The sequence below is a fragment of the Silurus meridionalis genome, chromosome 8 (genome assembly GCF_014805685.1).
Source record: "Silurus meridionalis isolate SWU-2019-XX chromosome 8, ASM1480568v1, whole genome shotgun sequence".
NCBI lineage: Eukaryota > Metazoa > Chordata > Actinopteri > Siluriformes > Siluridae > Silurus > Silurus meridionalis.
This window is the reverse complement of record NC_060891.1, coordinates 16574494-16601482: the sequence shown is the minus strand read 5'-3', so window position 1 is coordinate 16601482 and position 26989 is coordinate 16574494. Positions and strand designations below refer to the sequence as shown.

General features: G+C 41.3%; 2 protein-coding genes across 5 annotated transcripts in view; both read left to right on the top strand.

Annotated features, from left to right (window-relative positions):
• Positions 1–26989, top strand: part of kiaa0586 (KIAA0586 ortholog) — a 93774-nt gene that overhangs the window by 13235 nt on the left and 53550 nt on the right. The gene's annotated exons all lie outside the window — the stretch shown is intronic.
• On the top strand, positions 678–4070 carry irf2bpl (interferon regulatory factor 2 binding protein-like). Its single transcript, XM_046855197.1, has one exon. The coding sequence runs from the start codon at positions 1314–1316 to the stop codon at positions 3321–3323; it is 2010 nt and encodes a 669-aa protein (XP_046711153.1). The 5' UTR covers positions 678–1313; the 3' UTR covers positions 3324–4070.

Genomic DNA, 26989 nt, shown 5'->3' with positions numbered 1-26989 from the left:
TGCCAGGCTCGGAGGAGGAGAGGGGCCTGTCAGGCCTGCTTAATGTTGGCAGTTTGTACTTGGCAAGGCTTGCCTTTCCCAGAATCCCTCAGTCTGGCATGAATCCAGCTGCTTAGCGGAAGCTGAGAGTTAACCCCTACGACAGTCCTGAGGAAGGCAGAATGCTGAAAACTTTCCGCTGTGTATGAGAGAGAGAGGGGGGGCGGTGAGGCACAGTGTGATCTGTATGCATGAGAGCACTGCAGGGATAGCAGAGAATCTCACAGGGGGGAGAGAAGGAAAGCAAAATATCCTACAGCGTATGCACACAGAATCAGCCGCTGCAGGTTACTGCAGTGAAAGTTCTTGCCTGGGTATTACAAGATCTGTTTTTTCTTGCCACAATATCGTTGTCTTCACAAACAGTTTCATAGCTTTCTTTCTTTTTCTTTTTCGAGAAAACATTAAATTGTTTATTTCTTGGAAAACATCCCCCCCCCCTTCTTGTAATTTGTTTTCCCTAAAGTATAGCTGTGATTTAATTTGGTTTGATTACAGTCTAGTAGAATCCTTGACACCATGCAGAATGCTGTACTTATTAGGAAGAAAGGGAATATTTAACTAAGTATAGATAGATATAAGTCGATATATACATAAATACATTCATTTATTGATTAGTATGAATATTATATATGTCCCTATATTCTGGCTTTTACAGAAAACCTTTCTCCCAGAGAACAGTGTGTGGGAGTGTGTAGGAGGATTTTGAGTCCAAATTACATTCACTTTACTGGCAAAAAGAGCGATGGTATTTGCTGATGTAAGCACTTTTTTATGTCTCTTTCCTTAAATCTTGACGTGAATATTACCGGATTAAACGGCAGGCAGCTCGTGCTGCTGTGTGTATGGGGGAAATTAGATCCCACTCACTGGTCTTATTTTCTAAGCGAAAAATTGGTCAATGTGTCGTGTGTTGCTGGGTCCATTCAGAAGATGTGTAGGGAGTGGTTGGAGCATGCGCTCTCGGACAGCAACAAGTGGCATGTGTCGATTCGGAACGGAGAAGAACTGCGGAACGTGGTGCTGACGTCACCGGCCCAGCCAGGTGGCATTCCGAGTGGAGCGCGCGGACGTGGAGGCACAATCAAAATTCCAACTCCGCACGCGAGGCAGAATGTGAAGCGCGCCCGGAGTCACGGTGCCGAAATCGCGTCCTTCTGCAGAGCAACGCTCCGAATCCTAAACCGCTTGAGAAGAAAGAAAAAAAACAATAACGTTTTATCGTTTCGTTATAAAGAGCTGAAAATCGCGGATCCGAGAGGGAGGCATTCAACATGTCTTCTGCACAAGTCTCCTCGTCGAGGAGGCAGTCGTGTTATCTGTGCGATTTGCCCCGCATGCCGTGGGCTATGATTTGGGACTTTACCGAGCCTGTGTGCAGGGGCTGCGTGAATTACGAAGGCGCGGATCGGATCGAGTTTGTCATCGAGACCGCGCGGCATCTAAAGCGGGCTCATGGCTTCCAGGAGGGGAGATCCCCGGGACCAGCGCCGCCGCCCACGGTGAAGGCGCAGGCAGCCTTGGCGGCTAAGGAGACGGTGCAGCTGAACCATGTGGACGCCTCGTCCAAGCAGCAGCAGCAGCAGCAGCAACAAGGGCTCGAGCGCTACTCTCTGAGCACGGAGAGATCGCGGTTCGATTACTCTGCCATCGGCGCTCACGCCGGACGCCTCCCGAACGGACTCGGAGGACCGAACGGATTCCCAAAATCAGACGACGGGCCTCCCGAGCTTAACCGCCAGAGCCCTAACTCGCGCCGGAGCCACGGCCTGGTCACGGTGCCGGGGCAAATGAACGTTCCTCCGAATCTCCTCCCGCAGACCATGCTGAACGGCCCTCCATCAGCAGCGGGCATTGCTCAGCACAGCATGGCCGGCAGAGCCCCTCCAACAGCCAGCATGAGCACAGCTTTGTCCATGGCGTCGCAGGCGATGTCGGAGCAAGGAAAAAGACCCGGTTCAGTGTCCAGCACGGACCAAGACCGCGATCTGAAGGAGAAGCAGCGCAACGCGGAGGCTTTGGCCGAGCTTAGCGAGAGTTTGCGGAACAGAGCCGAGGACTGGGCGAGCAAGCCGAAGATCGTAAGGGAGACTTTGCTTACACTTTCGAACTGTACGCCGTTTGATGTAAGGTTCAAGAAAGACCATTCACTTTCGGGCAGAGTGTTTGCTTTCGACGCCGTATCTAAGCCCGGAATGGACTACGAGCTGAAAATATTTGTTGAATACCCAAGCGGATCTGGTAATGTGTTTTCCAGCGCATCTGGGGTGGCCAAACAAATGTACCAAGACTGCATGAAAGACTATGGCAGGGGACTCTCTTCTGGGTTTAAGTATCTGGAATATGACAAGAAGCACGGTTCCGGCGACTGGCGACTCCTGGGCGATTTGCTTCCGGAGACTGTGCGGTTTTTTAAGGAAGTGCTTGGGGCCGAGATGCTGCCGCAGCCCTACATCGACGCCAGCTGCCCGCTGCTGCCCTCAGCGCTGGTGACCATGCCGCGTGCCATGCCGTCCGCCAGCGCGCTCCGACCGGGCATGCGCAAGCGCAAAGCGTCGCCTGAACCAGACTCGGCGGAAGGAGCGCTGAAGCTTAGCGATGAGCAGCAGAGACAGCAGTGGATAGCGAGTCAAAGCGAGGCGCTAAAGCTCACCATGGCTTCAGGCTCGTTCGTGGCCTCTCACGGTGGCCCTCCGCCCCTTGGGCCCGTGCACTCGAGCCGAGCCACGCCGCCTGAATCGGCCCCGCAGAACGGACAATCGCCCATGGCCGCGCTCATGTCTGTGGCGGACACGCTGGGCAACGCGCACTCTCCGAAAGACAGCAACTCCGTGCACTCCACCACGTCCACCAGACACAACAGCAGCAGTCCGGTATCGCCCGCTTCCGTGTCGGGACAGAGGCGCTTGGCTTCGCGTAACGGAGACTTAAACATGGCCGGGACACCGTCTCAGTCCGCGTCTCATCAAAACATGGAGCAGGCGCACCCACAAAACATTCCCGATTCGCCCATGGCCAACAACGGACCGCTGTGTTGCACCATTTGTCACGAACGCTTAGAAGACACACACTTCGTACAGTGTCCCTCTGTTCCCAACCACAAGTTTTGCTTCCCGTGTTCACGCGAGAGCATCAAAGCACAGGGGGCAACCGGCGAGGTGTATTGCCCCAGCGGAGAGAAATGCCCCCTGGTAGGTTCGAACGTGCCTTGGGCTTTCATGCAAGGCGAGATCGCGACCATTTTAGCCGGGGACGTTAAAGTGAAAAAGGAAAGGGACCCATGAAATGATCATACTTCCCGAGTCAAAAAACCGTAAATCGAGTCGAGTATATTATATACATGTTGTGAATAACTGACAAAAGTAGTCCTATGTACAGAGAATCCCCTCTTTCCGTCATATATTTCAGTGTTTTGAAACAAAAGGTACAGTGGGCAGTGTGATGTCATGGCTAATGTGAAGGAGGAGGCTGTTTGGACATGTTTGGTCGCGATGTATTTTGGTGGCAGTGTTAACGGGATGATGGGGATGCACTTTTTTTGCGCTCACGTTTTGATTTGGGCTCATGCACTTCTTTTAAGGTGAGACACCCCCTCCCCCACACCCCTTATATTAATCCGGATTGTTCCCGGAGCTGTTTTGTCCTGGTTACCAACATAAACAGGAAGGCGCAAGGCATGACTCGGTTTATAGACCGTTAGTGGGCATTTTTGTTTTTTTTGTTTTTGTCTTTTGGTCTCTTTATATTTTTGACGTACTTTCCACAAAAAAAAAGAAAAGAAAAAAAAACCCCCACAAAAAACCCAATGTCTCACTTTCATTTCGTGTTCTGAAAGTACAATTATAGTTTCCTACGTGTTTCTCCTCCATTCTCCTCCCTTTTTGCTTTAAAGGTGCACGGATGCTTAAGAGTAGAGCAAAAATACTGTACATGAACTGAAATGCTCTGTTTGTTTATACATTTCTGTAGTAACAGAAGACTTGTAACGTGCCTTGGAGCTGAGTAAATTGTAATAAATCCATTGATATTAATATATTTGTCAAGTGTCTATTTGTTTGGTATCAGCGTTGTGTTTCCACATGCAAGGTTTATATGGGTTTATTTGTATCCAAGTCATTTCTCTTTAAACCGAGGATTGTATTATAGTAAGTAAGAGGAGCTCTGCTTTTTGCTACAGATCCATGTGCTGCTAAAAAAAAAATCCCTTTCAGTCATTAATGTTGTGAATGTGTAGTGTGGTTAATGTTATTTGAACAGGAAAGGACACTATTATTTACTCTGAAATATTCTCTATGGTTATTATATGTTGAGCCTTTTATAAACTTGCTTTACATGTGATTGCTCTACTTTTATTTACTATGCTTTGACCTCCTCAGCAAAATATTGTTTTGTCTCCCTTGCAATAAATGTCATTTGACACATTTCACTTAGTCACCTTGACCTAAAAATGTACTTTGAATGCATTCAGCAGAGCTCTGCCACAATGACGTCTGTGCTGTTTAATTTTATGATGCTTTTTACATCATATTACAGCTATGCTAACAGGGTGGGCGACTCGCTCTGCCATCCTGCGTTCGTGCATTTAGGAAGAGCTTGGTGTTCCCAGTGAGAGGCTTCAGATCTATTTCCGTCACAGTCGGGCTTGTGTGTGTGTGTGTGTGTGTGTTTTTTCTGTTATTCCTGCTGCAACAAGTTTGACGATTAAAAATCGATGTCAATCACATTAATAATGTTAATGCATGGATTCCCTCGCTGTAACATTTGTTTTCGGCTAATCGGTGCGTCTTGTCGTCTATGTTCTAGCATGTGCTGAAAATGACTGTTCGTGCATGTGTGAATGTTTGTGAAAGACAGCGAAGGGAAAGTGCTTGCACATGCCTGAGATGCCCCCAGGGAAACATTCCTCATTTAGAATTCAGCTGGCGGTCACGTGAGCCGTCAGTTGTAATCTTGCATTGGCCGTCGATAGGAGGGAAACCAGTTGGTACGTGGCTGTTGCCATGACTCAAGCTTATGCTCTTTTTTTTCTTTCCACCCCCCCCTTCCAGTTCCTCAGACAAATGGTTGGTAGCACAATTCCTTCATGGCAATTAGGCATAAGTGGGCCTCCAGACACAATCACAAAGAGCTTTAAGGTCAGAAAATAATCTGTATGCCAAAATAGAGCTTACCTTCAGCCTTTCAGGCCTGAACCACATCATCTCTATCTTTATAATAGTCTTTGTGTTTACCAAAGTTTGGTATGCAGTATTGGGTACTTGTAGCATTTATACAATTGTATGTCAATTTTATATAATAAGGGGGGAAAAGGCTTAATGTTGAATAGTGGTAAATTTTGCACGTTGTTCAGGTTGAAGCTTTTTGTGAGTGCTGAATATTTTGTAATCTCTTCATCTGTGAGCTGTCACAAACCGAGCATAAATTAACGGTGACTCAAAAAGTTGGGTAACAGGATAAACAATGCGTGGGAATAATTTTTTTTTTCCCTGAATATGTACATAGAGTAGAAGATTAAATGTGTCCATGCATTAACCCCCTCCACTTTTCCAATTTTGCACACTATATACGTTTATAACGCTCCAGTCTCCGACCCCTTTAGCGCTGTGCTTATCGAAAGTACAGTCAGAGATGTCATCTGGAATGGTGCATTGCAGAGACGAGGTACCACCTGCTCTGTTATTTGGCACGAAGGTGTGGTGACTCGGTCAGGATCGACTGCTTTCGATTGTCTGTACGCTGATTAAGATGCCAGTGACTAGTAACAGTTACCGGAGATTCTGTATCCTGTGTTTGCAGTGTGCATAGTAAAGAGAAACACGAACACACACTCGCTCCGTTTCTGAAATGGTGCTCGCTTAGTGTTCGCAATCTGCACAACACTTCGTTCTAAAACGGGTTTATCGGGGATTTCCAGGCGTTAGCATGTACGTAGTAGGCTTTGTGTGTGTGACTTTTCACCACGTTTAGGGTTTTGCACTATTTAGTGACCTAATGAGCTTGTCAGTACTGTTCTTGTCGGTATGTCTTGCAGCCATTGGGAATGACCATCAAAGGATCGTTTTGGAAGACGCTACAGAGAGGCGGTAGACATCTCCGTCCTTGTGTTTTATTAAGCTGAATGTTATTTGTGTCTGCAGCACACTGAACACATGCGCCTAATCGTTAAATTGTCCCAGAACAGTTACAACATAACAAAACCTAGTCGCTTAGAGGTTGGAATGAACGCCGTTCTAATCCTGTTCTTTCTCACCCAGCTCTGCTCGAGCCAGTCTGTTTTTGGCTTGTTAGGTTTCTGTGTATGTTGTGAAATCTCTGCAGTCTGTTCCCCACTCCACAGCCCAGGGAAGCCCCCCTCCCTCCCCCCCTCCCAACACATACACACCTCCCTCTCTTTTGTTTTATATATATATATATATATATATATATATATATATATATATATATAAATAAATAAATAAATAAATAAATAAAAAAAAAAAAAAAATATATATATATATATATATATATATATATATATATAATTTTCTCTTTCTTTGTTTCTCTTTTTTTACTTTCCCTCTTCTTTCCCTTTCTCCTTCTTTCTGTCCTATGAAGAAGTTTCCAGGGGATAAAAATACAGCCACTCCAAAGGTTACTCTGCAGTGCCATCGTGCACGGTTGCCCGTGGTTACCAGCCTTGTTCACAACATCATTTATTCAGGAATGTGCAGACACAATGGGGGAGACCGCAGTTAACCCTTTATGTTCCAGAGCGCACATTCTTTTCCTGCAAAGTATTTTTTTTTTCTTTCCTTTTTATAGTCCTCTACAAATATATAAACATAATAAAAACAGGACAAAGAAATGAATCTATATCTATCTATCTATCTATCTATCTATCTATCTATCTATCTATCTATCTATCTATCTATCTATCTATCTATCTATCGAGAGTTGAAAGAGAGGGTGCTGCTTGTGTTACTAATGCAGAAGTACTAATGCCTTTTTGCTTTTGGTGCCTAAAATCTAAGGCATGTTGAGATGTTTGTATTTCAAAATAATAAAAAAAAAATGCCCATGTAGTTGATCTCAGTGTATTGAGATTGTGTGGTTTTTTAGTCCTCTTTCTTTTGCTCCTCTCTCCTTGCATACACATGCTGTTTTGCAGCAGTTTGTCTGGGAAGGGTTATTCCCATTTTGTTTTCATTCAGTGTGCCTCTGAGCACAGCCATTTATAGACGGTGATGTCAGCACTATCTTTCGTAGCCCAGGGCCCCCTTGGCAGATAATGTATGCAATCTCAGATATTCCATTCCATCCCAGCAAATAAGCTGCCAGCTGCTGCAGGCGTGCGCTTCCTGCCTCCTTCTGCAGATATTAAAGCTGCAGAGACGAATTGATTTACTGTCTTACCCCCACCTCCTTCCTCCTTTTTTTTTTCTTGTTTTTTAGCTTCCCATTGGGTACAGATAAGATGGATGGTATGATCCCTTCGGTTTGCTGCAAATCTAAATTTATAGCATTAAGTCTGGAGTGTGTAGTGCATTGTGTTGTCTTATTGTATAGCCATGTTTATTTTTTCTTCATGCAGGAAATTGCATAGGAATAAACGGTTAGTAGTGCGCTTTACACAGCAGTGTTTTTTAAAGGGCGGAAAAAAAGCGTGTTATATAACGCCATGTCAGCTTGCGAGATGGCTAATGACATTGGGTGGTTTAAAAAAAAAAAAAAGAAGGTGGGGTGGGGATTTTGGATGGGTTTCAGTCCGATGTTTTTTATTACATGTGAAGGTCTTCAATTTCTGCAGGAATTCCAATTTGCATTTCAAGGCCACATCCCCTTGAGCACCAGCCTGTTAGAGCTTCCTGTAGTTTCCCGCCTGAGTTGGTTGGGGGTTGCGTGTTCAAGGGGGCCCAGTAAAGGGGGTAGTTGTTTTTTCGAGCACATGGAAACACCATGGCGACGCTGTCTGCCCTGAAAAGCCTCCTAGCTAGATTGTTCAAGGATGGATTCACTTGACTGGTTCAAGCTATTGAACCGAAGACGGACAAAATACCTGTCTAAGCACAGACAAAGCTTTGTGTCTAATAATGCTCTCAATCAGGATAAAAAATAATAATCCTACGCACACGGGTTTATTAAATAATGCAATGCATAAAAACGGCAAATTAGTTTTTTACGGTAAAAGCAGTTGTTTTTAACAGAATTTAGCACGCTTGCTTTTAAAGGCACGTGTTACCATTTTGGAGCGGTCTAGAACTGTGAAGAGGGAAAGAGGGAAAGGGTTAACTAAAAGGCTTAAGGCTATGCAGCTCTTGGCAGGCAGGCTGGAGAAATGTAGCCCCTTTCATTCCTCTGGGTTGTTTACACGACTCTCTGGCAGCCATTTTAGACTGCAGCTCAGCTACCACATGCGCAGGAGTGGACTCGAATTTCTGAAGCCTTCACAGTGCAGGGAGTTCAGCCAGCAGCTTGTCCCCTCATCAATTTTCTCATGGGGGCCTCGTCCCTCGAACACCCCCTCTCCCCCTCTCCCTTCCTCCCTCCACTGAACAGCCTTCATTCCACAAGCTGGCCTCCAACCCACTGTATTTGTCTCGTTGTACATCTTTCACCAAGCACCGCATTGTTTATCACTTTCTTGTTGCTCAGCGTTTGAATGACTAAGCTGTGATTAATCTTTTGTGTTTTGTTTCAGCTTTGCCTTGCCTAAAAAGGAGTCTCGTCCACAGCGTTGCTCCCTCCTTAGTTCCCTGCCTCCCTTTTGTCTTTCTGTTCTATCGATCAGGCATGCATTTGTAAGTACAGTGTGCTTGCACTGTGTGACGGTGATCCACAGAAATGCCGTTTGTGTCCGTTGCCTTAACCTTGGCCGCATCAGTTATGACGAGCTTAGTGGGTTAAAACTATCCTATTAAATGAAAACCTTTTCAGTGACCTTGTGTGAAGGGGAAAAAGATCATCCCGCTGACCAAGAGAAAAGTATTGTGAGTAAAGTTTGAGGCTTAGTAAAAAAAAAAAGAATGATAGCTGTTCTAACAGTGTTTCACCCCTATTTGTTTTCCATTGGTCGGACTTACGTGTCAGGCCTTTGAAATGTAATTTTGGTAACCCATCTGAGGAATCGGCTACACCTTCTGAATTGCCCCGAGTGCCCTCTCTGTGAAAACACACAATCCTCAAACACATTTAACACGGTCATTCCTCGGCTTCCTTCAGCACGGCTTCCTGGGGGGTGTTTACTGCAGCCTAGTCAACGAATACAGATTAATTCTCATCATGAAAGCCGATATGACTGACCTTTCCTTGAATCAATGAGCTGTTTATGCCCCTGTAATGCCAACACTCATTTGCTGGAAAAGCTTTTGTGAGCTCAAAGACTTTATTGATGTTTCCTGTAGCCTGATGAGAACCGCAGGTGATTTATGCACATCTGTATAAATCCGTCGCAGCAAATTGTTTTTCACCTGTGCGGTCCGATTAAAATCTTCTTCCAGAACTCGCTTTGGAATCAAACCAGCATTTCATAAAAGAAGGAATATTTGCTCGCCGGCAAAAAGAAGACGCCAAATTACAAACAACGGCGTCTTAAACCATTAATTGCTCCTTTCCTTTCACGCCTCGTGAGATTTATGTTATAGTCTATAAAAGCTAGTGTGTGGGATAGTCTCTATTTTTTTTTTGCAGACGCTGCAAGAATGCAAAACAAACAGCTACATTCAAGAGATAACATTAATATTTAATCAAACAAGGCTCTCGTGCAGCGCTGCTGAACAGCCGTGTAATCTCTGTTGCTACTTCCTCGCTGTTTTATATGCGTCTTGTTTCATTTTATCTCGTCCTCGTCTTGTTGACTGCATGCGCACATTACCGCCGCTGGTGCCGAGATGATTGCATGGAAGACGTTGCCACTCGACGTGGCTCTAGCAAGTGCCGACACAATCACCTTTCCTCTCCCATCACCTGGGTTTGAGTGTAAAATGCCCCTCCAAACCCCCCAGGCCCATCTGTTGCGTGAATGGGTGCTGCGATGGTGGTTCATTAAGAAGTGTTAGATGTGTCTCAGCTGTCAACAGATGTGCCAGACTTCCTCTCTCACATCCAACTTAAGTTCTGACATTCAGGTTTTCTTTTTTTTTTTTTTATATCTCAGGATACATTAATTGAAAATGGGTAGTTATGGTTTCTTGAAAAAATGTTTTGGTTGGAAATAAACAATCACACACCCCCACACACACACCAACCACACCCCTGCCTCCCTGCATATTACTGTTCTCTAGTAATTGATTGCCCTAGTTTTAAGGGCATGTGAGTGTACTGGAGCACATGCTGTGGTCTCTGATGTAAAAAGAAGGTCAGAGAGTGAGATGGCGGAGGATGTTTTGTCACAGTGAAGCGCAGAAGTGTGTCACACTAATCTGTGACTCTTCGCCATTGATGTGGTGGACTGAATAACCCCACTTTTACTGCTTTAAACCTTTTTTCCGAGATCTTGACATATAGAAAAGGTTTGGTGTTTTTTTTTGCTCATAAGTATGGAAAAAAAGTGTCATAAATATGACTGATCTTAAAACAACAGAAAAGTGACAGATTTAAAGTCCAAAGGATGTGTATGAAGACGTACTTTCAGGATATTGTGAAGGAAAGAGAAACTTATTTGGATAAAAATAAAGGAATAATGAAACATACACACCCTCCACCCACAAACAATATGCCTGCTACATAGCTGATTAGTAATAGCTCTAATAGAAGAAAGATTCGTTTGTGTTTTTTTATAAACAAACGAATTAAATATCACTGACCCGATCATTACAAACAGCAATCGCTGAGTAGACTGTATCTGGATTGAAATCTGTTTCAAAAAGTGTAATGAATTCAATTGCTCGTATAATCGGAGAGACTTTTCAGCCAGTCTAAATGCATCTGTCTTTTTTTTTTTTATTTATATATGACAATATATCCCACCCCCTTTTTTTCCCCCTTTCATAAACAATGTAAACAATGTTAAAAACAGGATTAATCTGTTAGTTTTTGAAAGGCCATATATATTATTTAGAAAGCACCCAAAGCAAAGAAGATAGGGCTCCTGTTATACCGTGCTGATTTGCATATTAACATGAAAATACATTTATCGGATTTCGGTCTGTCGGCGCAGAGACCCAATTGACCGAAAGTGTAAATGCACCTGGTTAAAATCTCATCAGGACACCAGATGCGTGAAATGGCCTGGTGTAAATGGGCTCGTTGTCATTAATCAGGAGGTCTGTGCTGATTTTAATATGTCACACAACAGTAGGGTTTATCCGCACACAATTTTCGCCAGCACGTCAAATTCGAGTAAATCTCGCTGTCCTGCCATTTTGTATGTAATATTACAGTGAGCTGTTTAACCGTGTGTCGAGTAATAATAATTAGCTGTGCCTTTTCTGACATTTCCTGTAAATGTCATGGCAATCTGGCACTGAGTGTGGCTTGTAGTTAGATGTCATCATTCACTAAGTCGCGAGAGTGTTCAGGGGACGGGATTGTACTTTAAATAGAATGCCAATGAGGGCGCGCATTGCTTGATTGGCACTAGCGATGTATAATTCAGCTTCAGCCCCCAGGATTCAGGGTGACTCTGTGATCTGATTACTAATCAGCAGACATGGCAATTTCTCTCTCTCCTCCCGCTGCTTGTCCTCTGAAGGAAAGCGAGAGCGGCTCACAGCTGCAGCGCCTGTCATGAACTATTGCACACCAACCTGGTCCGTTCAGAGAAAAAAAATAGGGGTGGGAGGGGGAAGATGAGCTAGTTGCCATAGAGATGGAAGCCCGGAGTGATGCTGATTGGATGCGGGGTCTCGCTGTTGCTTTCTCCCACTCTCTCAATACTCAAAAGATTTCTATTCTGTCCTTTGAATCCTCTTGAATGACAGGTTAATTTATTCATCCGCTGCCCTGTGGTCCAAGGGAACACGGAGACGTGAGCATGTGACATCTATTATAGCAGCATAGGATGATGGCAAACAGTTTTGTTGGCTTTTCCTTTTTTGATGTATGCTGTTTGGCAGAAAGGTAAACAGCAAGAGAGTCCAAAGCAAATTACAAAGTACATCTGTAGCCAAACACGACAGCACTTAGTTACATACTTACTAAATGTACTTGTGACTTTTGACGTTTATCCTTTTGGAATAAAAACTAAAATGGATGGTTGGCCAAATATTTCTAAAAATCATTATTAACTTAATATGTTTTAAATTCCACTGAAGTCAGCCGACCACATTATTTATTCTTTTAACTGCTGCCTTTGTAATGTCATGGGTCAGCGTAATCGCCATCAACACTTACTTCCCTGTGCATGAGCTCACTAGTGATTGGCTAAAGTCATTGTGAGACAGGGGAGAGAACATGCCACCTGAGAGCACAATCAATTTTGCTTATTTTTTTCTTTTCTTCAAATGTTGCTCAAATTTGACAAACGAGCAATGTTCTATTGATTTGCTAGTCATCCTAGATGTTGCACAATCTTAGGGCAGCCTGCCCACTGCCCTTTAGATTCATAAAGGTATTACACCTAGTGTTTACAAATGGGAACTGCACAAAGTGCGAAAAAGAGGCAGATTGGGGCAGTGAAGAAGCAGTAGACAGTGGACAGCCACACCAACCTCCTACTCCTGGGCCCCTGAGAAAGACTCAGACTAACAAAAATAAATAAATAAATAAATAAATAAATAAATAAATATATATATATATATATATATATATATATATATATATATATATATATATATATATATATATATATATCCTGTAGCTACTTAGTTGTTTGAGTGAGGTAAATGTAAGTCACTATGGATAAGTGTATCGGCCAAATGCCATAAATGTAAACCTAGCATGCTAGTTTTAATGTATTCTGTTTTTTTTTGTTTTGTTTTGTTTTTTTACAATAATAATAATAATAATTATAATAATATGAAATCAGACCAGACGCAAAGTATGTGTGTGCAGTGTGATTTAGGATGTACAGAATAATTCTTCTGAAAGATGTATTCTAAGTGATAATATTTGGAGTGGATAATATCTGTAAATAAGTTTTGTCTTCCTCTAAACCCAGCTTGTTAGGACTTGTTAGGTCAGAGCACAGGCTAGGTTATGCTACAGTGCCCCTGAAGTGGAGAGGGTTGAGGGCTTTGCTTAAGGGCCCAACAATGGCAGGCTTGGTGGTGTTTGGGCTTGAACCAATGACTTTCTGATCAGTAAACCAGAGCCTAACCACTGAGCCATCACTCCCCTCCGCCAAGAAAGAAAACGTGAGATGAGTTTTGTGACCCAAAAAAATCATGCACTCTACCTGTAGATTTGCACCATTGCTTTCCTTTCCCTGCAGGCTTTTTTGTGTTGGCATGGAACAGACTGTGCCTTTGCCAATGCTTAAAATTTTTTTGGGCTAGTTCTGGTGTCTTTTGTGTTGTTTTTGAGATGTGGTTTTGTTGGAAATGTAGCTGAAATCTGGCAACCCATGTTAATGATATTAACTGTTCTGTAGGTGTCTGTATAGACCACAGCTGTAAAAAGTATGTATAAAATCATTCATATTTAATCCTAGCTTGGATGTCCAGGATGTTGATTTTTAACTGCCTATATGAGGTGGTGACGAAAAGGTGCTATTCTGACCATATACGTTATCACGTCTGCGATTTCATCATGGAGAGCAAGTTAGAACAAACGTGAAATTCTGCGTGAAACTGAGCAAATCTGCCACAGAGCCATTTGACAGGACATAAGTCAGTGATACAGTGATGCTGTTACGAGTCTTTTGAGGTGTTTTGAGTGGCACGCAATAACTAAAGACTGTCACTGACATACGACGAGATCAGGAAGACCTTTAAAAAGCTCAACTCCCCAAAATGTCCAAACCATTCGGCAACTTGTGCATGATGATCGTCGGACAACATTCCCAAAGATAGAGATCCAGCAAGAATCGCAGAAGGTGCTTGACACGCTTTCGAAAATAACATAGCTAAATAAAGTACTTTCTTGTAAATGGAGCTCATCTCGAAACTTTTTGATTCCACCTCGTATATACTCTAAAAAGATCATATAACACACATCATTAGTCAACTGTGATAGCCTCTTGAATTTCAATCAAACTAAGCTTGTTTAAAAGTTATTACCTATCACTGACATAGATACTCTGTTGGATTATACTTAAATGTAGTGTAATATAAGGTTTTTTCGTTCCTCATCAGACATCCTGTCATGCTGCACCATGCTGCTCAGCTCTGATAGCATTCAGCTCCCATGAACATTTCTGGAGAATAGAAGCAGAGTCGCTTCAGGAGTCTGAGATGGCCCATGAGTCAGGAAGGAGCCACTAGCCTGAGCTTAAGCCTGATTTTTAGCACCAATTTCACAGAGGATATTTTGATATTTTGGATAAGATTGTGCTACACGACAATTTAATCGAATCTAATGTTTGTAATGACGGTTAGTATAGTGACACAACTTTCTTGACTTTGGTGTCGAATGCAACTTGTGTTAGTCTTGAGTAAGGCTTGAAGAACATACCTAGGAAAGATGCGAGGCATGATTCATGTCTCAATGCTGAGCTTCTTTATGTTTATAATTTGTTCATTCAGACATGTTGTGAGCTACTGTCAGGAGGACTCCTGCTGGTCAGAGTGTGGTAGTGCACCCAGCCTTTTAGATTTGGCTTTTTGCTGACAATTATCTCATTGTGTGTTTCAGAATAGCATGTTGCCTTTGAATGACTTTGCATTTTATTTCATCCAGTGTCATTCCTGAGCTGAAATCTTGCATCCATGCTTTATGACGTCCTTACAACGCAGCAGTGCTAATTGCATTTTTTTGTCTTATTCGGCTCTGTATGCTAGTAATGTTGACACACACTGCTTTGCTTTACTTTTACAAGCTATCAGCCAAACTGACTTGGCCAGATGGCTAGTCTAATGTACGGCGTGCCTGGTAGCAAATGGCTGCCATCAGTCCTGGCACAGATGCCGCACTGTAGAGGGTGTCTATGCTGCCCAAACTCCCTCTTCCTTCACCGTGATTAATGGAGCTTCAGCTTACCTAGCTCTTCAGTCCATCTCTGCAGGCTGCCTGCCTCTCCCAGGCCTCAGCAGTATTTCCTTCAAACAGGCAGATTTATATTAGGGTGCAGTGCATATTTATGAAGTACACTCCCCATTTTCAATTACAGGCCTGGTTTTCCCCTCTATTTAATGTCCAGCACTTTTACATGACTCATATGGCACTTTTCACCATACACCATGCTGCTGTCAGAACTGATTGAAAGGTGGCGCACTTGAAGGTCCTTCAGGAAATATAATCTAGTTGGTCAGGTTTAGTTCTGGTGGCTGCCAGGTACGAACAGCAGTGGTGGAAATTAATGAAGTATAAATAAATAATTTGTTATCGTGCTTAAGTTGATTTTTCGTGTATCTGTACATTACTGAAGTATCTCCATTTGGGGAGACTTTTCTTTACGCTACATTATAAAATGTCAAATATCTTATTTTTTACTCAGCTGCAGTTTGTGAAATCAGTCATTCCTTCTTGAGTGGATAAAAACTTAATTGGTCAACCACACAGGAAGCCACCAATCAGAGTAAAGCACACATTTCTTTTATAGGTCCAGAATCAAAGTTTTCAAGTGTCCATTTTTCCAGCTTCTCAACTAGAATTCATTTACACATTTTGTACACTAAACCCAATAAGGGCACTATGTAGAATCTTGTTTCATGTAGAGTTTGTTTTCTGTCAGGTTTGTACTTGGGGTTTTGTTTATTGGTGCTGCTAGGGTTTTGTTACATGTACCCAGCATCTGGTTATTCTATAAATATGTATCATTATTAAAATGACCTTTTAATGGACTTTACAATGGTAATATTTTGCATCGTAACTCACTGGCTGTTACTGTTGTCACTGTTACTATTGAGCGTTTTGGATAGTGTAATGTGCATTAGATCTGCAAGTACTTTTCCTGTTTGATTCCTGTTCCGGACTTTTTTCGTGGTGGAAACCCCCTTAAGTCCCCCTTACAGAGATCCTATCAATAGTTACACAATAGCTGTATGTAGAAACTCACCCTTAAAAAGGCTGTGCCTACAAGCGGGATTTTAATGCAACAGGAGGAGCACAAGGAGATATAAATACATTTCGCTTTTCTCTGTGGTAGACCACTAGGCCTAGAAAGATACAACACGCAGCCTATAGGTCATGCTAACTTAAAAAAGCGCTGAAGGTTGCCATGGGAACATTACTTCTGCCCGTCAACTGCTGACCTGCTGTTTGAACACTATTTTGCGTGTCCTTACAGAGCATTACAAGAAGAAGACGGTTTGCTTTCAGTTCAGTTTTTCTTAAATGTTGAGTATTAGAGTAAAATCAGTGAGGTAACCTCATCTCTTTATGCCGAGCGCGTTCTGTTGTGTCTGGCCACTGCAGGTGCCGCTGCTGCAGCGGTTTGTTCCGGTCTGCTGCCCTTTCAGTCAGTGGCTAGGCCATAGGGGAGGAGAACTGCAGAACGTCGTTCCGATGTGACAAGCCGAGATGACACGAGCAGAAAATAACCCCTCGTCTGCCTCGCTCTCTAAACCCCAGACCGAACCTACTTTTCTGTCTTAGGAAGACAGCCAATAGCGGGCCACTCTGTTGCTAGGTAATGGCTCACCGCCCCCATGCCTAAGCATGCTAACACAGTGCGGTTACATCTCTTCGGTGAGATGGGCACTCTCGTAGTGGGTCTGTGTGAGACGAGGGAAACCGACAGTGAAATAAAGAGAGTAGGGCAGGGTGGGAGAGATACTCTGAGGTGAAGAGGAGATGGAGAAGAGAAATAAGGAGCGACAGGCAGATGGGGAGAGCAAATCAGAACGGATGGCAGGCTGACTGGTTCCCCAAGGCAAACATTTAGCACCACAGAATGATTCATCTTGGCCAAATTAGTTGGCAGTGGATAGGCTTTTCCTCACATGAGCTGACATATAAGATTTGACCTGTCTGTCATTTGGACGGCAGGCTTTTTCACATAAAGATATGGTTATTTTTTATTTTTTTGGTTCATCTTTCATTTTCTTATCCGACTTTTACATGTCGATCGCTGCGTTGGCCTTCATTTACAAGCAGCCTGTTAAACAAATGCTCTTTTTAGACAGACGGCATACTAGACTCCTCTTGTCCTCTCTGCTGAAACTGCCTTCTGCAGCAATTATATCAGCCTGTGCTGCACTCAGTCAAGCCGTTTGGCTCCCCTTTACTTAAATCTGGATACTGTTATAGAACAGAGGCAAATACAAGTGCAGCTAAGTGAATTGCACTGCCACTGGACAGATTCCCACATAATGTTTTAATCGTGATTTGCTTTCCGTATTGTTTTAGATGCACTTGGGCGGGATATATATGAGTATAAGTATATTAGTTGCTGTCTCATAAAAAATTGGCCCAGCAATCTGTTTCTGTTTCTCAACATAGCACACTATATCTGAATATCCCAGACCGTTCTACCTCTCTCAGGATGCTGCACATGCCGTTTCAACGAAGTGATAAGTGTTTTAGGGCAAGAGGCAGCACCGGGTAGCATGTTTAAATAACAAAAAATAAAGAACACACAACACGCACATCAGCATGCATGGCGTATCCGCAGCGCCCCGAGTCGTTATAGGAGAAGAACCTTTAGATTAATCAAAAAACTGCATGAGCTTTGTAATAAGAGGGATAAATATTAATGAGAGCGCACGGTCCAGGACAGGCGGATGTGTTTTAATAAGAAGCGTATGTGGCGGTGTTGGATAGGGAGTCTGTAGCTTGGCCGCTGGGGCACAGGCCAGTGAGGAGAATACTAATGCTGCTGCATAGCTTAGTTCCTCTCCAGCCTGTTTCGCTTCGCTTATCCTTGTGTAGGCACGTTTCGCGATAAAAACAAGACAACGGTTTATTTGATGGTGTGAAAATTTATTTTTGCCTGCAATTATTTTGTAGTTTTAAAGGATACGTTTATGGGGGTGATATACATTGTATTGTGGTGCACAATGTGTGTGCGTGTCGGATGATTGTGTGTTGTATGGGTGGGTGTAGAAATGGTAGTGTGTTATTGTATTACTTTCACGCAAGTGTGTTTGCATATGTGGAGAACAAATGCAAATTGACCTATTTGTACAGCTTTTTTTTGTGGGTATATGCATGTGCTCTCTCTCTCTCTCTCTCTCTCTCTCTCTCAGCTCTATTTGAACATGTGACTGTAAGCTATACAGTTCGGCATTTGAGACTCCGCGCTCACACTTGGGGTTCCAGACTAAATGTCACCACTGCCCACAGACTTCCCCACTCAGCGACCTTGAGTCTGCTCAAATGTCACTGTCTCCATCTCACTTTGACACAGGAATGGAGGGCAAGGAACAATATTTACACATCAAGGAAGCCAAAGAAAGAAAAACATGACAAAAACATCATCGAAATGCTTTGTTTGTCCTGGTTTGGTGTACACACATGTATGTGCATGCATGTGTGAGTGTGTGTGTGTGTGTGTGTGTGTGTGTGTGTGTGTGTGAGTGAGAGAGAAAGTGTGAGTGTAGTGTATGAATGTTTATGTATACATACATACAGTTGAGTCCTTTAGTATTTAAACAGTGATGCATTTTTTATATTTTTGTTTTGTATTTCACTACAGTGGATTTGCAAACTGAAGCAACCAGGATGTGAAATTGAAATTAATAGACTTCAGATTTAGTTCATAGGCTTAACAAAAAGTTGTTTGTGAATTATAGCCTATAGTTTTACACACTCTGTCTATTTCCACAGGCTTGTAAGAAAACTAATAACTAATAACCTAAATGTTAGGTTTTGTTTGTTTGTTTGTTTGTTCTTGCAGTCAGTGGCTACCTGAAATTTGAAACTTGGGCATGACCAAATGGGTTTCTGTATGTGCTTTGCCCCACCTTTTACTCTGGCCAGCTAGTTGCTTTTTTGTGGGTCTTTCTGCTTTCACTTTTGTCTCTAGTAAATCAAAGGCATGCTCAGTTGGGGTGAGGTCTGGTGACTGACTCAGCCATTCGAGAGCATTCTATTTCTGTGCTTTAAGAAGCTCTTTACTTGCTGTTGTGGTGCATTATGCATCTGAACAGTGAAGACTTCTTTTGCAGCATTTGACTTGAACCCAAGAAGAATATATAGCTCTGTACGCTTCAGAAATAATTGTTAAAATTAATCAGCAGTCACATCATCAATAAATACCAGTGACTCCGTTCCATTGATAGATAATGTGATATGCTTTCGAACTAGAGCCTTTCTTTCCTTCTACATATTTCTTCCCTATCGTTCTGTTACAAGTTAATCTTGTATCAGCACTGGGCAGTTTTAAACCAATGTCTAATCTAGCCTTGAATGTTATTGTGTGATTTGAATCTTTAAAATTAAGCTGAATGTACATATATTAATGAAGGCCTCTTTTGAATGTAGACTTTGACAATGAAATGTCTACCTCTTTGAGAGTGTTCTTGACATCGCAAGTTTGTGCAGATTGGTTTTTCTTTACCACTTTAGCTGTCTTCTATGGTCTTCGAGACCTTTCAGTGTTTCTGATCTTCCCAGTGTATTAGTAGCATCCCTTGTACTTACAAGAACGTTTTCCTCAGAAAATACCGGAAAGTTGCTTCTGTTGTTAAATAAGATTTGTAAACTCACTGCAAATGAGTTTTCATTTTCTGTTTATTTTTTTAGTTCAGGGAAATGTGTTGATTTATGTTTTTTTTTTCTTTCCTTTTAGGTTAATCACAAATTTCGAACATTCAGTTAAACATTTTATTTATTTATTTATTTTTTATAGTACTTTTAACAACACACAAAGCAGCTTTACAGAAATCCAATAACCAGACTCAACAGGGGATCCATCCTCTTTCTGGACGACACCAGATAAAGGAATTTTGATAATTGCTATGTGCCAAAGAAGAGACAGCATACAAAGAATACAAAGAATTTCGCTTCAGGTGCACCACAGTAGTTTATAATGACTGCAGGATTGTAAGTCTTTGGGGGTCACAGTGCGATCATTCACAGTAGCATGGAAGGCACATCAGAAAAGTAAATGACCAAAATAAAGAAGTAGGAATAGAGCATCAAGATCTTGCTCCAGTGTTGTATCTGGCAGGTCTGGAGGAGAGGGAGTGCATTGGGATCTCGCTCCAAAATCACACCTGCAGCCGAAGTTTCTGTACGTTTTTGACAGATTGTTAGTTGTGACAGGAGAGAATGTACACCGTAAAAAAAAGCATGCCTATGGTGATCACAGTACAAGCAGGTGTAGCTATGACAGTAACACTAAAAGGCAGATGTAATAGACAGCACAGGCATGATGACACACCAGGACATCAACGTCCTGCCACTCCACAATCAACAAACCCACCCGAGTCTACGAGAGGGCGATGACAGCGTCGATGTCCTAGTTTACCAAACTCTCTCTGTCTATAAACCATGAGATCTGCACCTTGATCTGGCAGAAGCAGCTTTTGGCTTTGTGGGAAAAAGCAGTGGCATCTTCTGTATTTATTATTCTACAATAGGTGCTAATAAAGAAAAAAAAATCAGGAAAAACTACATGCAGTGCCTCTCAAAAGTTTTTTGTGCAACAAACTAAATAATTTAACTGTTTGTATGTTTTCTTTGGCCAAACAAATGTATAAATGTACAGATGTTTAACCTCTGTTGAAAAATCCTTCTTCAGCATCTCGGCATCCAGACAGTTTGTTTCTCCAAACATTCAGCTGAAATACTTCGCCATGCCTTTTGTAAATCTTGCTAAAGGTGTTTCTCAATGGTTGGAGATTTGTTTTTGACCTTTCGATCTAGTCTACCTCAGAGCAGTTCAGGAGGATTTAGGTCACATGACTGGGCAGGTCAGTGCAGGCTAGATAAAACTTCAGTTGACTGTTTCTGTGTAAATAATGTTACAGAGCTTTAAACGCATGTTTCGGTTCATTGTCTCATTGTACTGTATGGTGAAGTCTAGAAGGAGTTGCATGGCATTAAGGTATGGAATGGTGGCCATGTTGGTCCAGTATTCTTTTCACCTGGAATAAATATCCGACCTTCTACAGTCCAAAACAACTTCAAACCATTAAGCTTTCCCCTCTATGTTTGACTGTGGGTGTGAGGCAGCCTGCTAACATCATCTCTCCTGTTCTCCGCCTTACAAAAGTTCTTCTGTTAGAGCCAGAAAAATCAAGTTTGGTCTCCTCTGTCCACAAATGTTTCATCCAGTCATTCACTTGTCCATGTCTTGTGTGTTTTACATACAACTCTTTTACATAGTTTCATGCATGTAAACAAAAGGAAAATTCATGTGGCTCAAAAAACTTTAGACAGGCACTTTTCAATAGAAGCATTTTATACAACATTCTCCAACCTTAAAGATCAGTCATCATTCACAATTACTTATATTCTACATTCCTATGAAAAATTATTCACTTCTTTTTTATGTATAGCAACAATTTCAGAATGTGTTGTTTCTTTGCTGATATAAGCAATTTAATTTATTTACTTTCTTGAGGTTGCACAATGGTTGTGTAGCATGCTCACTGCCTCTTTTGATTTTATTGAGTTATTGCATATAGTGGCCAAAAATAGAATCTTCAACAAGCACTAACGGAAGGGCTCACACTGCACCATGCTTGCTCTATGAATATTTTTATCAGCTGTGGAGCAGCCAACAGGAGAGTTAACAATAATTTCGGGGTCACTGTATTTTTTTTATATCAAATTGGGCCTAACTTTGAGATACTCTGTGTCCATCATTAATCTTCTTTAATAGCAAAGTCGAATTGAATTAAATCTAATCAATTCCTTCAAACAAAGGCAAAGTGCAGACAGTGTGTCTCTGATGTACAGAATCAGTTCTACTGTAAGATACATCAAAGTGACCTTGGTTTTTTTACACAAAGTCTGTGAAAAGGAAGTCAAATGTGCAACATATTCTAGCAGCTGAATTCTGGGTTAGAATTGGGACTTTTGTTTGGATTTTGATCTATAGTGAAAGTCGACTGGACATTTTGCTGAACCCTGGCAACATTTGATGTTCTATATTATCTCTTTTGTGACACCGTGACTGTGCTGTGATAGAGGCACCTGCTGCGACACGTTTTTAAAAAAAGTACATCTGAAACCACTCAGAAAGTGTTCTGGATGGCAATTCCAAATGGCTTTGAGGGTTTCTAACCCCTCAACATATACATTAGATCCTTGCTTACAGCATTAGTCTAGTGTGTAAACCCGTCACTTTTCTTGTTAATGTTATGCTACCGAAATAAAATCTATGACGAGTCGTTGCTTATTTTATATTCCTTGTGAAATTTGGATTGGCAGATATTATTGTGTGACTAGGAGTCAATCTGGTCAATAGTCACGTCACGGCTTTTCATTGATTCGCATGATGTAACTGAAATGTCGATTGGGTTTAATAGGGATTTCTGATAGTCCCACTTAGAATTCAGTAGGAGGAAGTTATTTACTATTCTGTACTATCTATCTATCCATCTATCTATCCATCTATCTATCCATCTATCTATCCATCTATCTATCTATCTATCTATCTATCTATCTATTTATCTATCTATCTATCTATCTATCTATCTATCTATCTATCTATCTATCTATCTATAAAGTATGTATATATATGTATATATATGTATGTATGTATGTGTATGTGTGTGTGTGTGTATATATATATATATATATATATATATATATATATATATATATATATATATATATATATATATATATGTATATATGTATATATGTATGTGTGTGTGTGTATATATATATATATATATATATATATATATATATATATATATATATATATATATATATATATATATATATATACACACACACACACACACACACACACACACACACACACACACACACAGCACTCTAATATTTCTTTGGACCGCCTTTAACCTTGATTACGGCAAGCATTCGCCGTGGCATCGTTGCGATAAGCTTCTGCATTGCCACAACATTTATTCCAGTCTAGAGTTACAGTGATTTTTCACCAAGATCTTGTATTGATGATGGAAGAGTCGGACCGCTGCGCAAAGTCTTCTCCAGCACATCCCAAAGATTTTTAATGAGGTAAAGGTCTGGACCCTGTGGTGGCCAATCCAAGTGTGAAAATGATGTCTCATGCTCCCTGAACCTCTTTTTCACAGTTTAAACTCTGTTGAATTCTGGCATTGTCATCTTGGAATATGCCCGTGCCATCAGGAAAGAAAAAAATAATTTATAGAATTATTATAGGATATTCAGGTAGTCAGCAGACTTCATTCTTTGGGCACATAACGCTAAGCCTCTACATGTCTATTTCACAACCACAGGATGTGTCTTCTGACATCTATCTGTCTGTCTGTATGTCTGTCTGTCTGTCTACAAACTATCTTCTTAGGACCATTTTATATATATATATATATATATATATATATATATATATATATATATATATATATATATATATATATATAATGGTCCTAAGAAGAGCCTTGTGGTATACATAGAGAATTCACCATTAACATTTACGGACATCAGAGATCTCAGTGTTATTAACTGAGAGCAGGCAGGGAGATGGAATATGACCCAGGAAGATGCCCTCTTTTACAGAATCTATTAGTTTTTAAAGAAAAAATGTCATCAAGGATACTGAGAACTGCACTGAGAATAAGGTGTACAAGTCGAGGCAACGGTTGAAGTAGGCAGAGATTTGATTTGAGAAGAGTGGGAGATTCCTTTAAGGGCTTGTGAATTGAGCGATCGGACTATAAAGTTCATAACTCCGCCACCGCAGTAGCAGTCTGCTCTCCTTCAGGCCCCACACCTGTTCTGTCCTGTAAAATTGGCCATATATTACATTTCCAGGATTCGTTTTTAGCTTTCCTCTCTCTATGGGTGAGGAAGAAAGAATGAATATCCATTTGAAATATTGAATTTCAGCCAAGCTTGAGGTTTAGTGTTTTCAAAAACATTGGCTTTCCTTTTCCTCGTCTCCTCCCTTCTCTTCTGTACCTTGCACTTGCTTGGTTTAAACCATTTTCCTGAAATCCTGTATCAGTACAGAAATAAATTTAGTAATGATAATGCTGTTATTTAACACTCCCAGTTGATAATATAATTTTGAAGCATAGCCAGCAAGAAATGAGCGCAATCAGACTCATAGTGTAATTACCAGTGATGAAGTTGTGTGTACACGGGAAAGGTGTGACGGATGAAGTGAGCGAAGATAAATGAATGTGAGGGACGTTTATTCCTCCTTTTTTCTGACACCATTCACAAGGTGGTCAGCTTTACCACTGGATGCAATATGCGGCCCAAACAGGCTGTTTGATGCTGCTAATGCTGAAAATTATGTGTATGTTTTAAGAGAGATGGCATTTAGATGACGGAGAGGGTCAGCTAGCAGCTGTGCACTTACTGGCCGACTTGATAGATGATGGTTCTTCCTGCCTAAACACAAACAGCCACGTGATGTATATGACAGTTACACAGGCATTCTTCTAATTCCCTTCGGGCCATTGTTTTTTTGATCGAGTGTGTTTTTATTAAGCAGACAATTAAATATGCATGACATGCTTTAAATTAATGACGGCCACTAATCAAGTGCTGATTACTTTAATGTTTAACTTAATAGCAAAATATTACTTGCAAATTGATTTTATTTTTTTTTGCAGTTTTTTTTTTTCTGCCTCACATTCCATGACTCAGTTGCATGCTCCAGTGCTCATCCTAGGGCTTCATGATCATGAGACTGGAGTGGTCTGCTGTTAATGGTGGCAAAACACAGCTAGTCTCTGTGTGTCAGAAAAAAGAGTAAAAGACAAAAACAAAATGATTGCAGATTATCTCGGGGACAGGTTTTGCATGTCAGTATTTATACCTACCCATTATCTGAATGTCGAGTGGCATATTATTGATCATACAGTACGCAACGTAATTCATATTATCATGTGTCGTGAGTCTGGATAAATAGCCGAGATTTGAATACCATTGAAAAGGTATGTTTTTTTGTTTGTTTTTGTTTTTTTACACATATTTGCATCGGTAAAAACTGATTTATTTGTATATAATTAATAGTAGATGTATGGTTTAGTAGATTTCTATACTTTGATCATTTCGAAAGTGACCTACGGAGACCGAAGCGTGTCCTGAGAGTGACATAGAATATAGATTAACATGGCAGAGGTAGAGCTGCATCTTCCTGGAAACAGAACAGGAACAGAATTTCTAGTTTTGTAAGCTTTTTTAGGCCTGTGTGAAAGGGCCATGTGTTAGATGTCAGAAGGCATTTATTTAAATTTGTCAAACTTTAGTAAATGATTTACTGTTGGTCTGAACCGAAGAAATAAAGCGAGTATCTGTACCATATTGAATCTCATAGCGTCATATTTCTTTCATTTCATTGTTTTGCATTGAACTGCATTGTGTGGAATCAAATAGAAACGGATCGCACTGCATCGTAATTGGGCTGAATTGTATCGCATCGGTAGCTGCTTCATATGTGTCTTTAATGTATCGTATTGATAATGCATAAAGATGCACATGCCTAAAAAAAAAAAATATATATATATATATATATATATATATATATATATATATATATATATATATATATATAATTAGTCAGTACTTAGTCAGTAGGAGCTCTGGACTTGCTTTGCAATCTCATATATCATATACTATGATATATAACTAAAAAATTTATAGAAAATACATAGAGCAAAACACACAATAGATGATAGTGTCTTTATATATGTCATTTCCCAAGAACATTCTTGTGACCTGGAAGCAACTCTTTCCTGGACTAATACTGGGTCAGGACCTGGTGGATGGGGGACCTTATGTTTATGTGATATAAATGCACAGGCTCAGACTTTTTACATTACATTGCAGGCTCATTAATATTAATATGAATTTCATGAATGGTCTTAGTGTTCTTGTTCTTCATTTATTAGATTAAAGTTCAAATGTGAAACGCAAAAGCCACATGACTACAAAATGACGTGAAATCTCGTTTTGTAGTCATATCACTTGTATTTTAGTTGTGTATTTCTGTATTTATGTATCGCCTAACTGACCCCCTGTTGTAAAATTGTCCTTAGTGTTTCAGATCTGTCCCGGAAAATCTAGCACCAGACTCGACAGAGTTTTTATTTAATGCACCACTTTCTCAAGAATTATCCTTTTTTTTTCTCCAGTACAACAGTATGCCGTCCTCTTTTCGATTTAAGCCTGCAGACAGAGGTCATGCTGTTTTTTTTTCTTCTACCTGCTGTCTCCCCCTGTGTGTGGTGGGGGTACCATGTACATCAATGACTTAGCTGCATTGACATTTACTCCCTGCCTTATGAATGAAATCTAGACTGGCAGCATCTCTGAACATGCGCACACACACACACACACACACACACACACACACACACACACTGCTTTGAACCTCCACCATGTTGGCTGGAGTCTTTTCTTCTGCGGTGCAGGGGGGAGTGCGATGGGATGGCCGGCCCTTCCTTCACTTCAAGCATGCTTGACTATTTTACTGAGAAACTGTCAATACAATTCTCTTTTGTGACATATAAAAGGGGGCATTGAGAATTGTTACATAGGAAAAGACATTATTTGTTCTTTTTTTTCCCTCTGTAATTTCTCCTGCTTTGTTTTTAATACAAGCTCTAGAGTGATGTCTCTCCTGTGGTAGGAGGAGCGCCAAATGTTGGGGAAGTCAATTTGCTATGTCCTTGTGTGTCCTCTCTGGAGAGAGTTTGAATGTTAGGTGGGATTCAGATTCTTATCTTGAGGGATGACTGAGAAGGTGTGCCACACTGATAAGGTTTAGCATTTTGCTGCGGAAAATCGATAGTGAAATGTGAGTTGAGGGCGATTCTCACTTATAGCCGTTAAGTAGAATCATGCAAGTCATGGTCAG

Excerpts from the sequence above, each read along its gene's own strand:
- irf2bpl (XM_046855197.1), top strand. The coding sequence starts at position 1,314 with ATGTCTTCTGCACAAGTCTCCTCGTCGAGGAGGCAGTCGTGTTATCTG.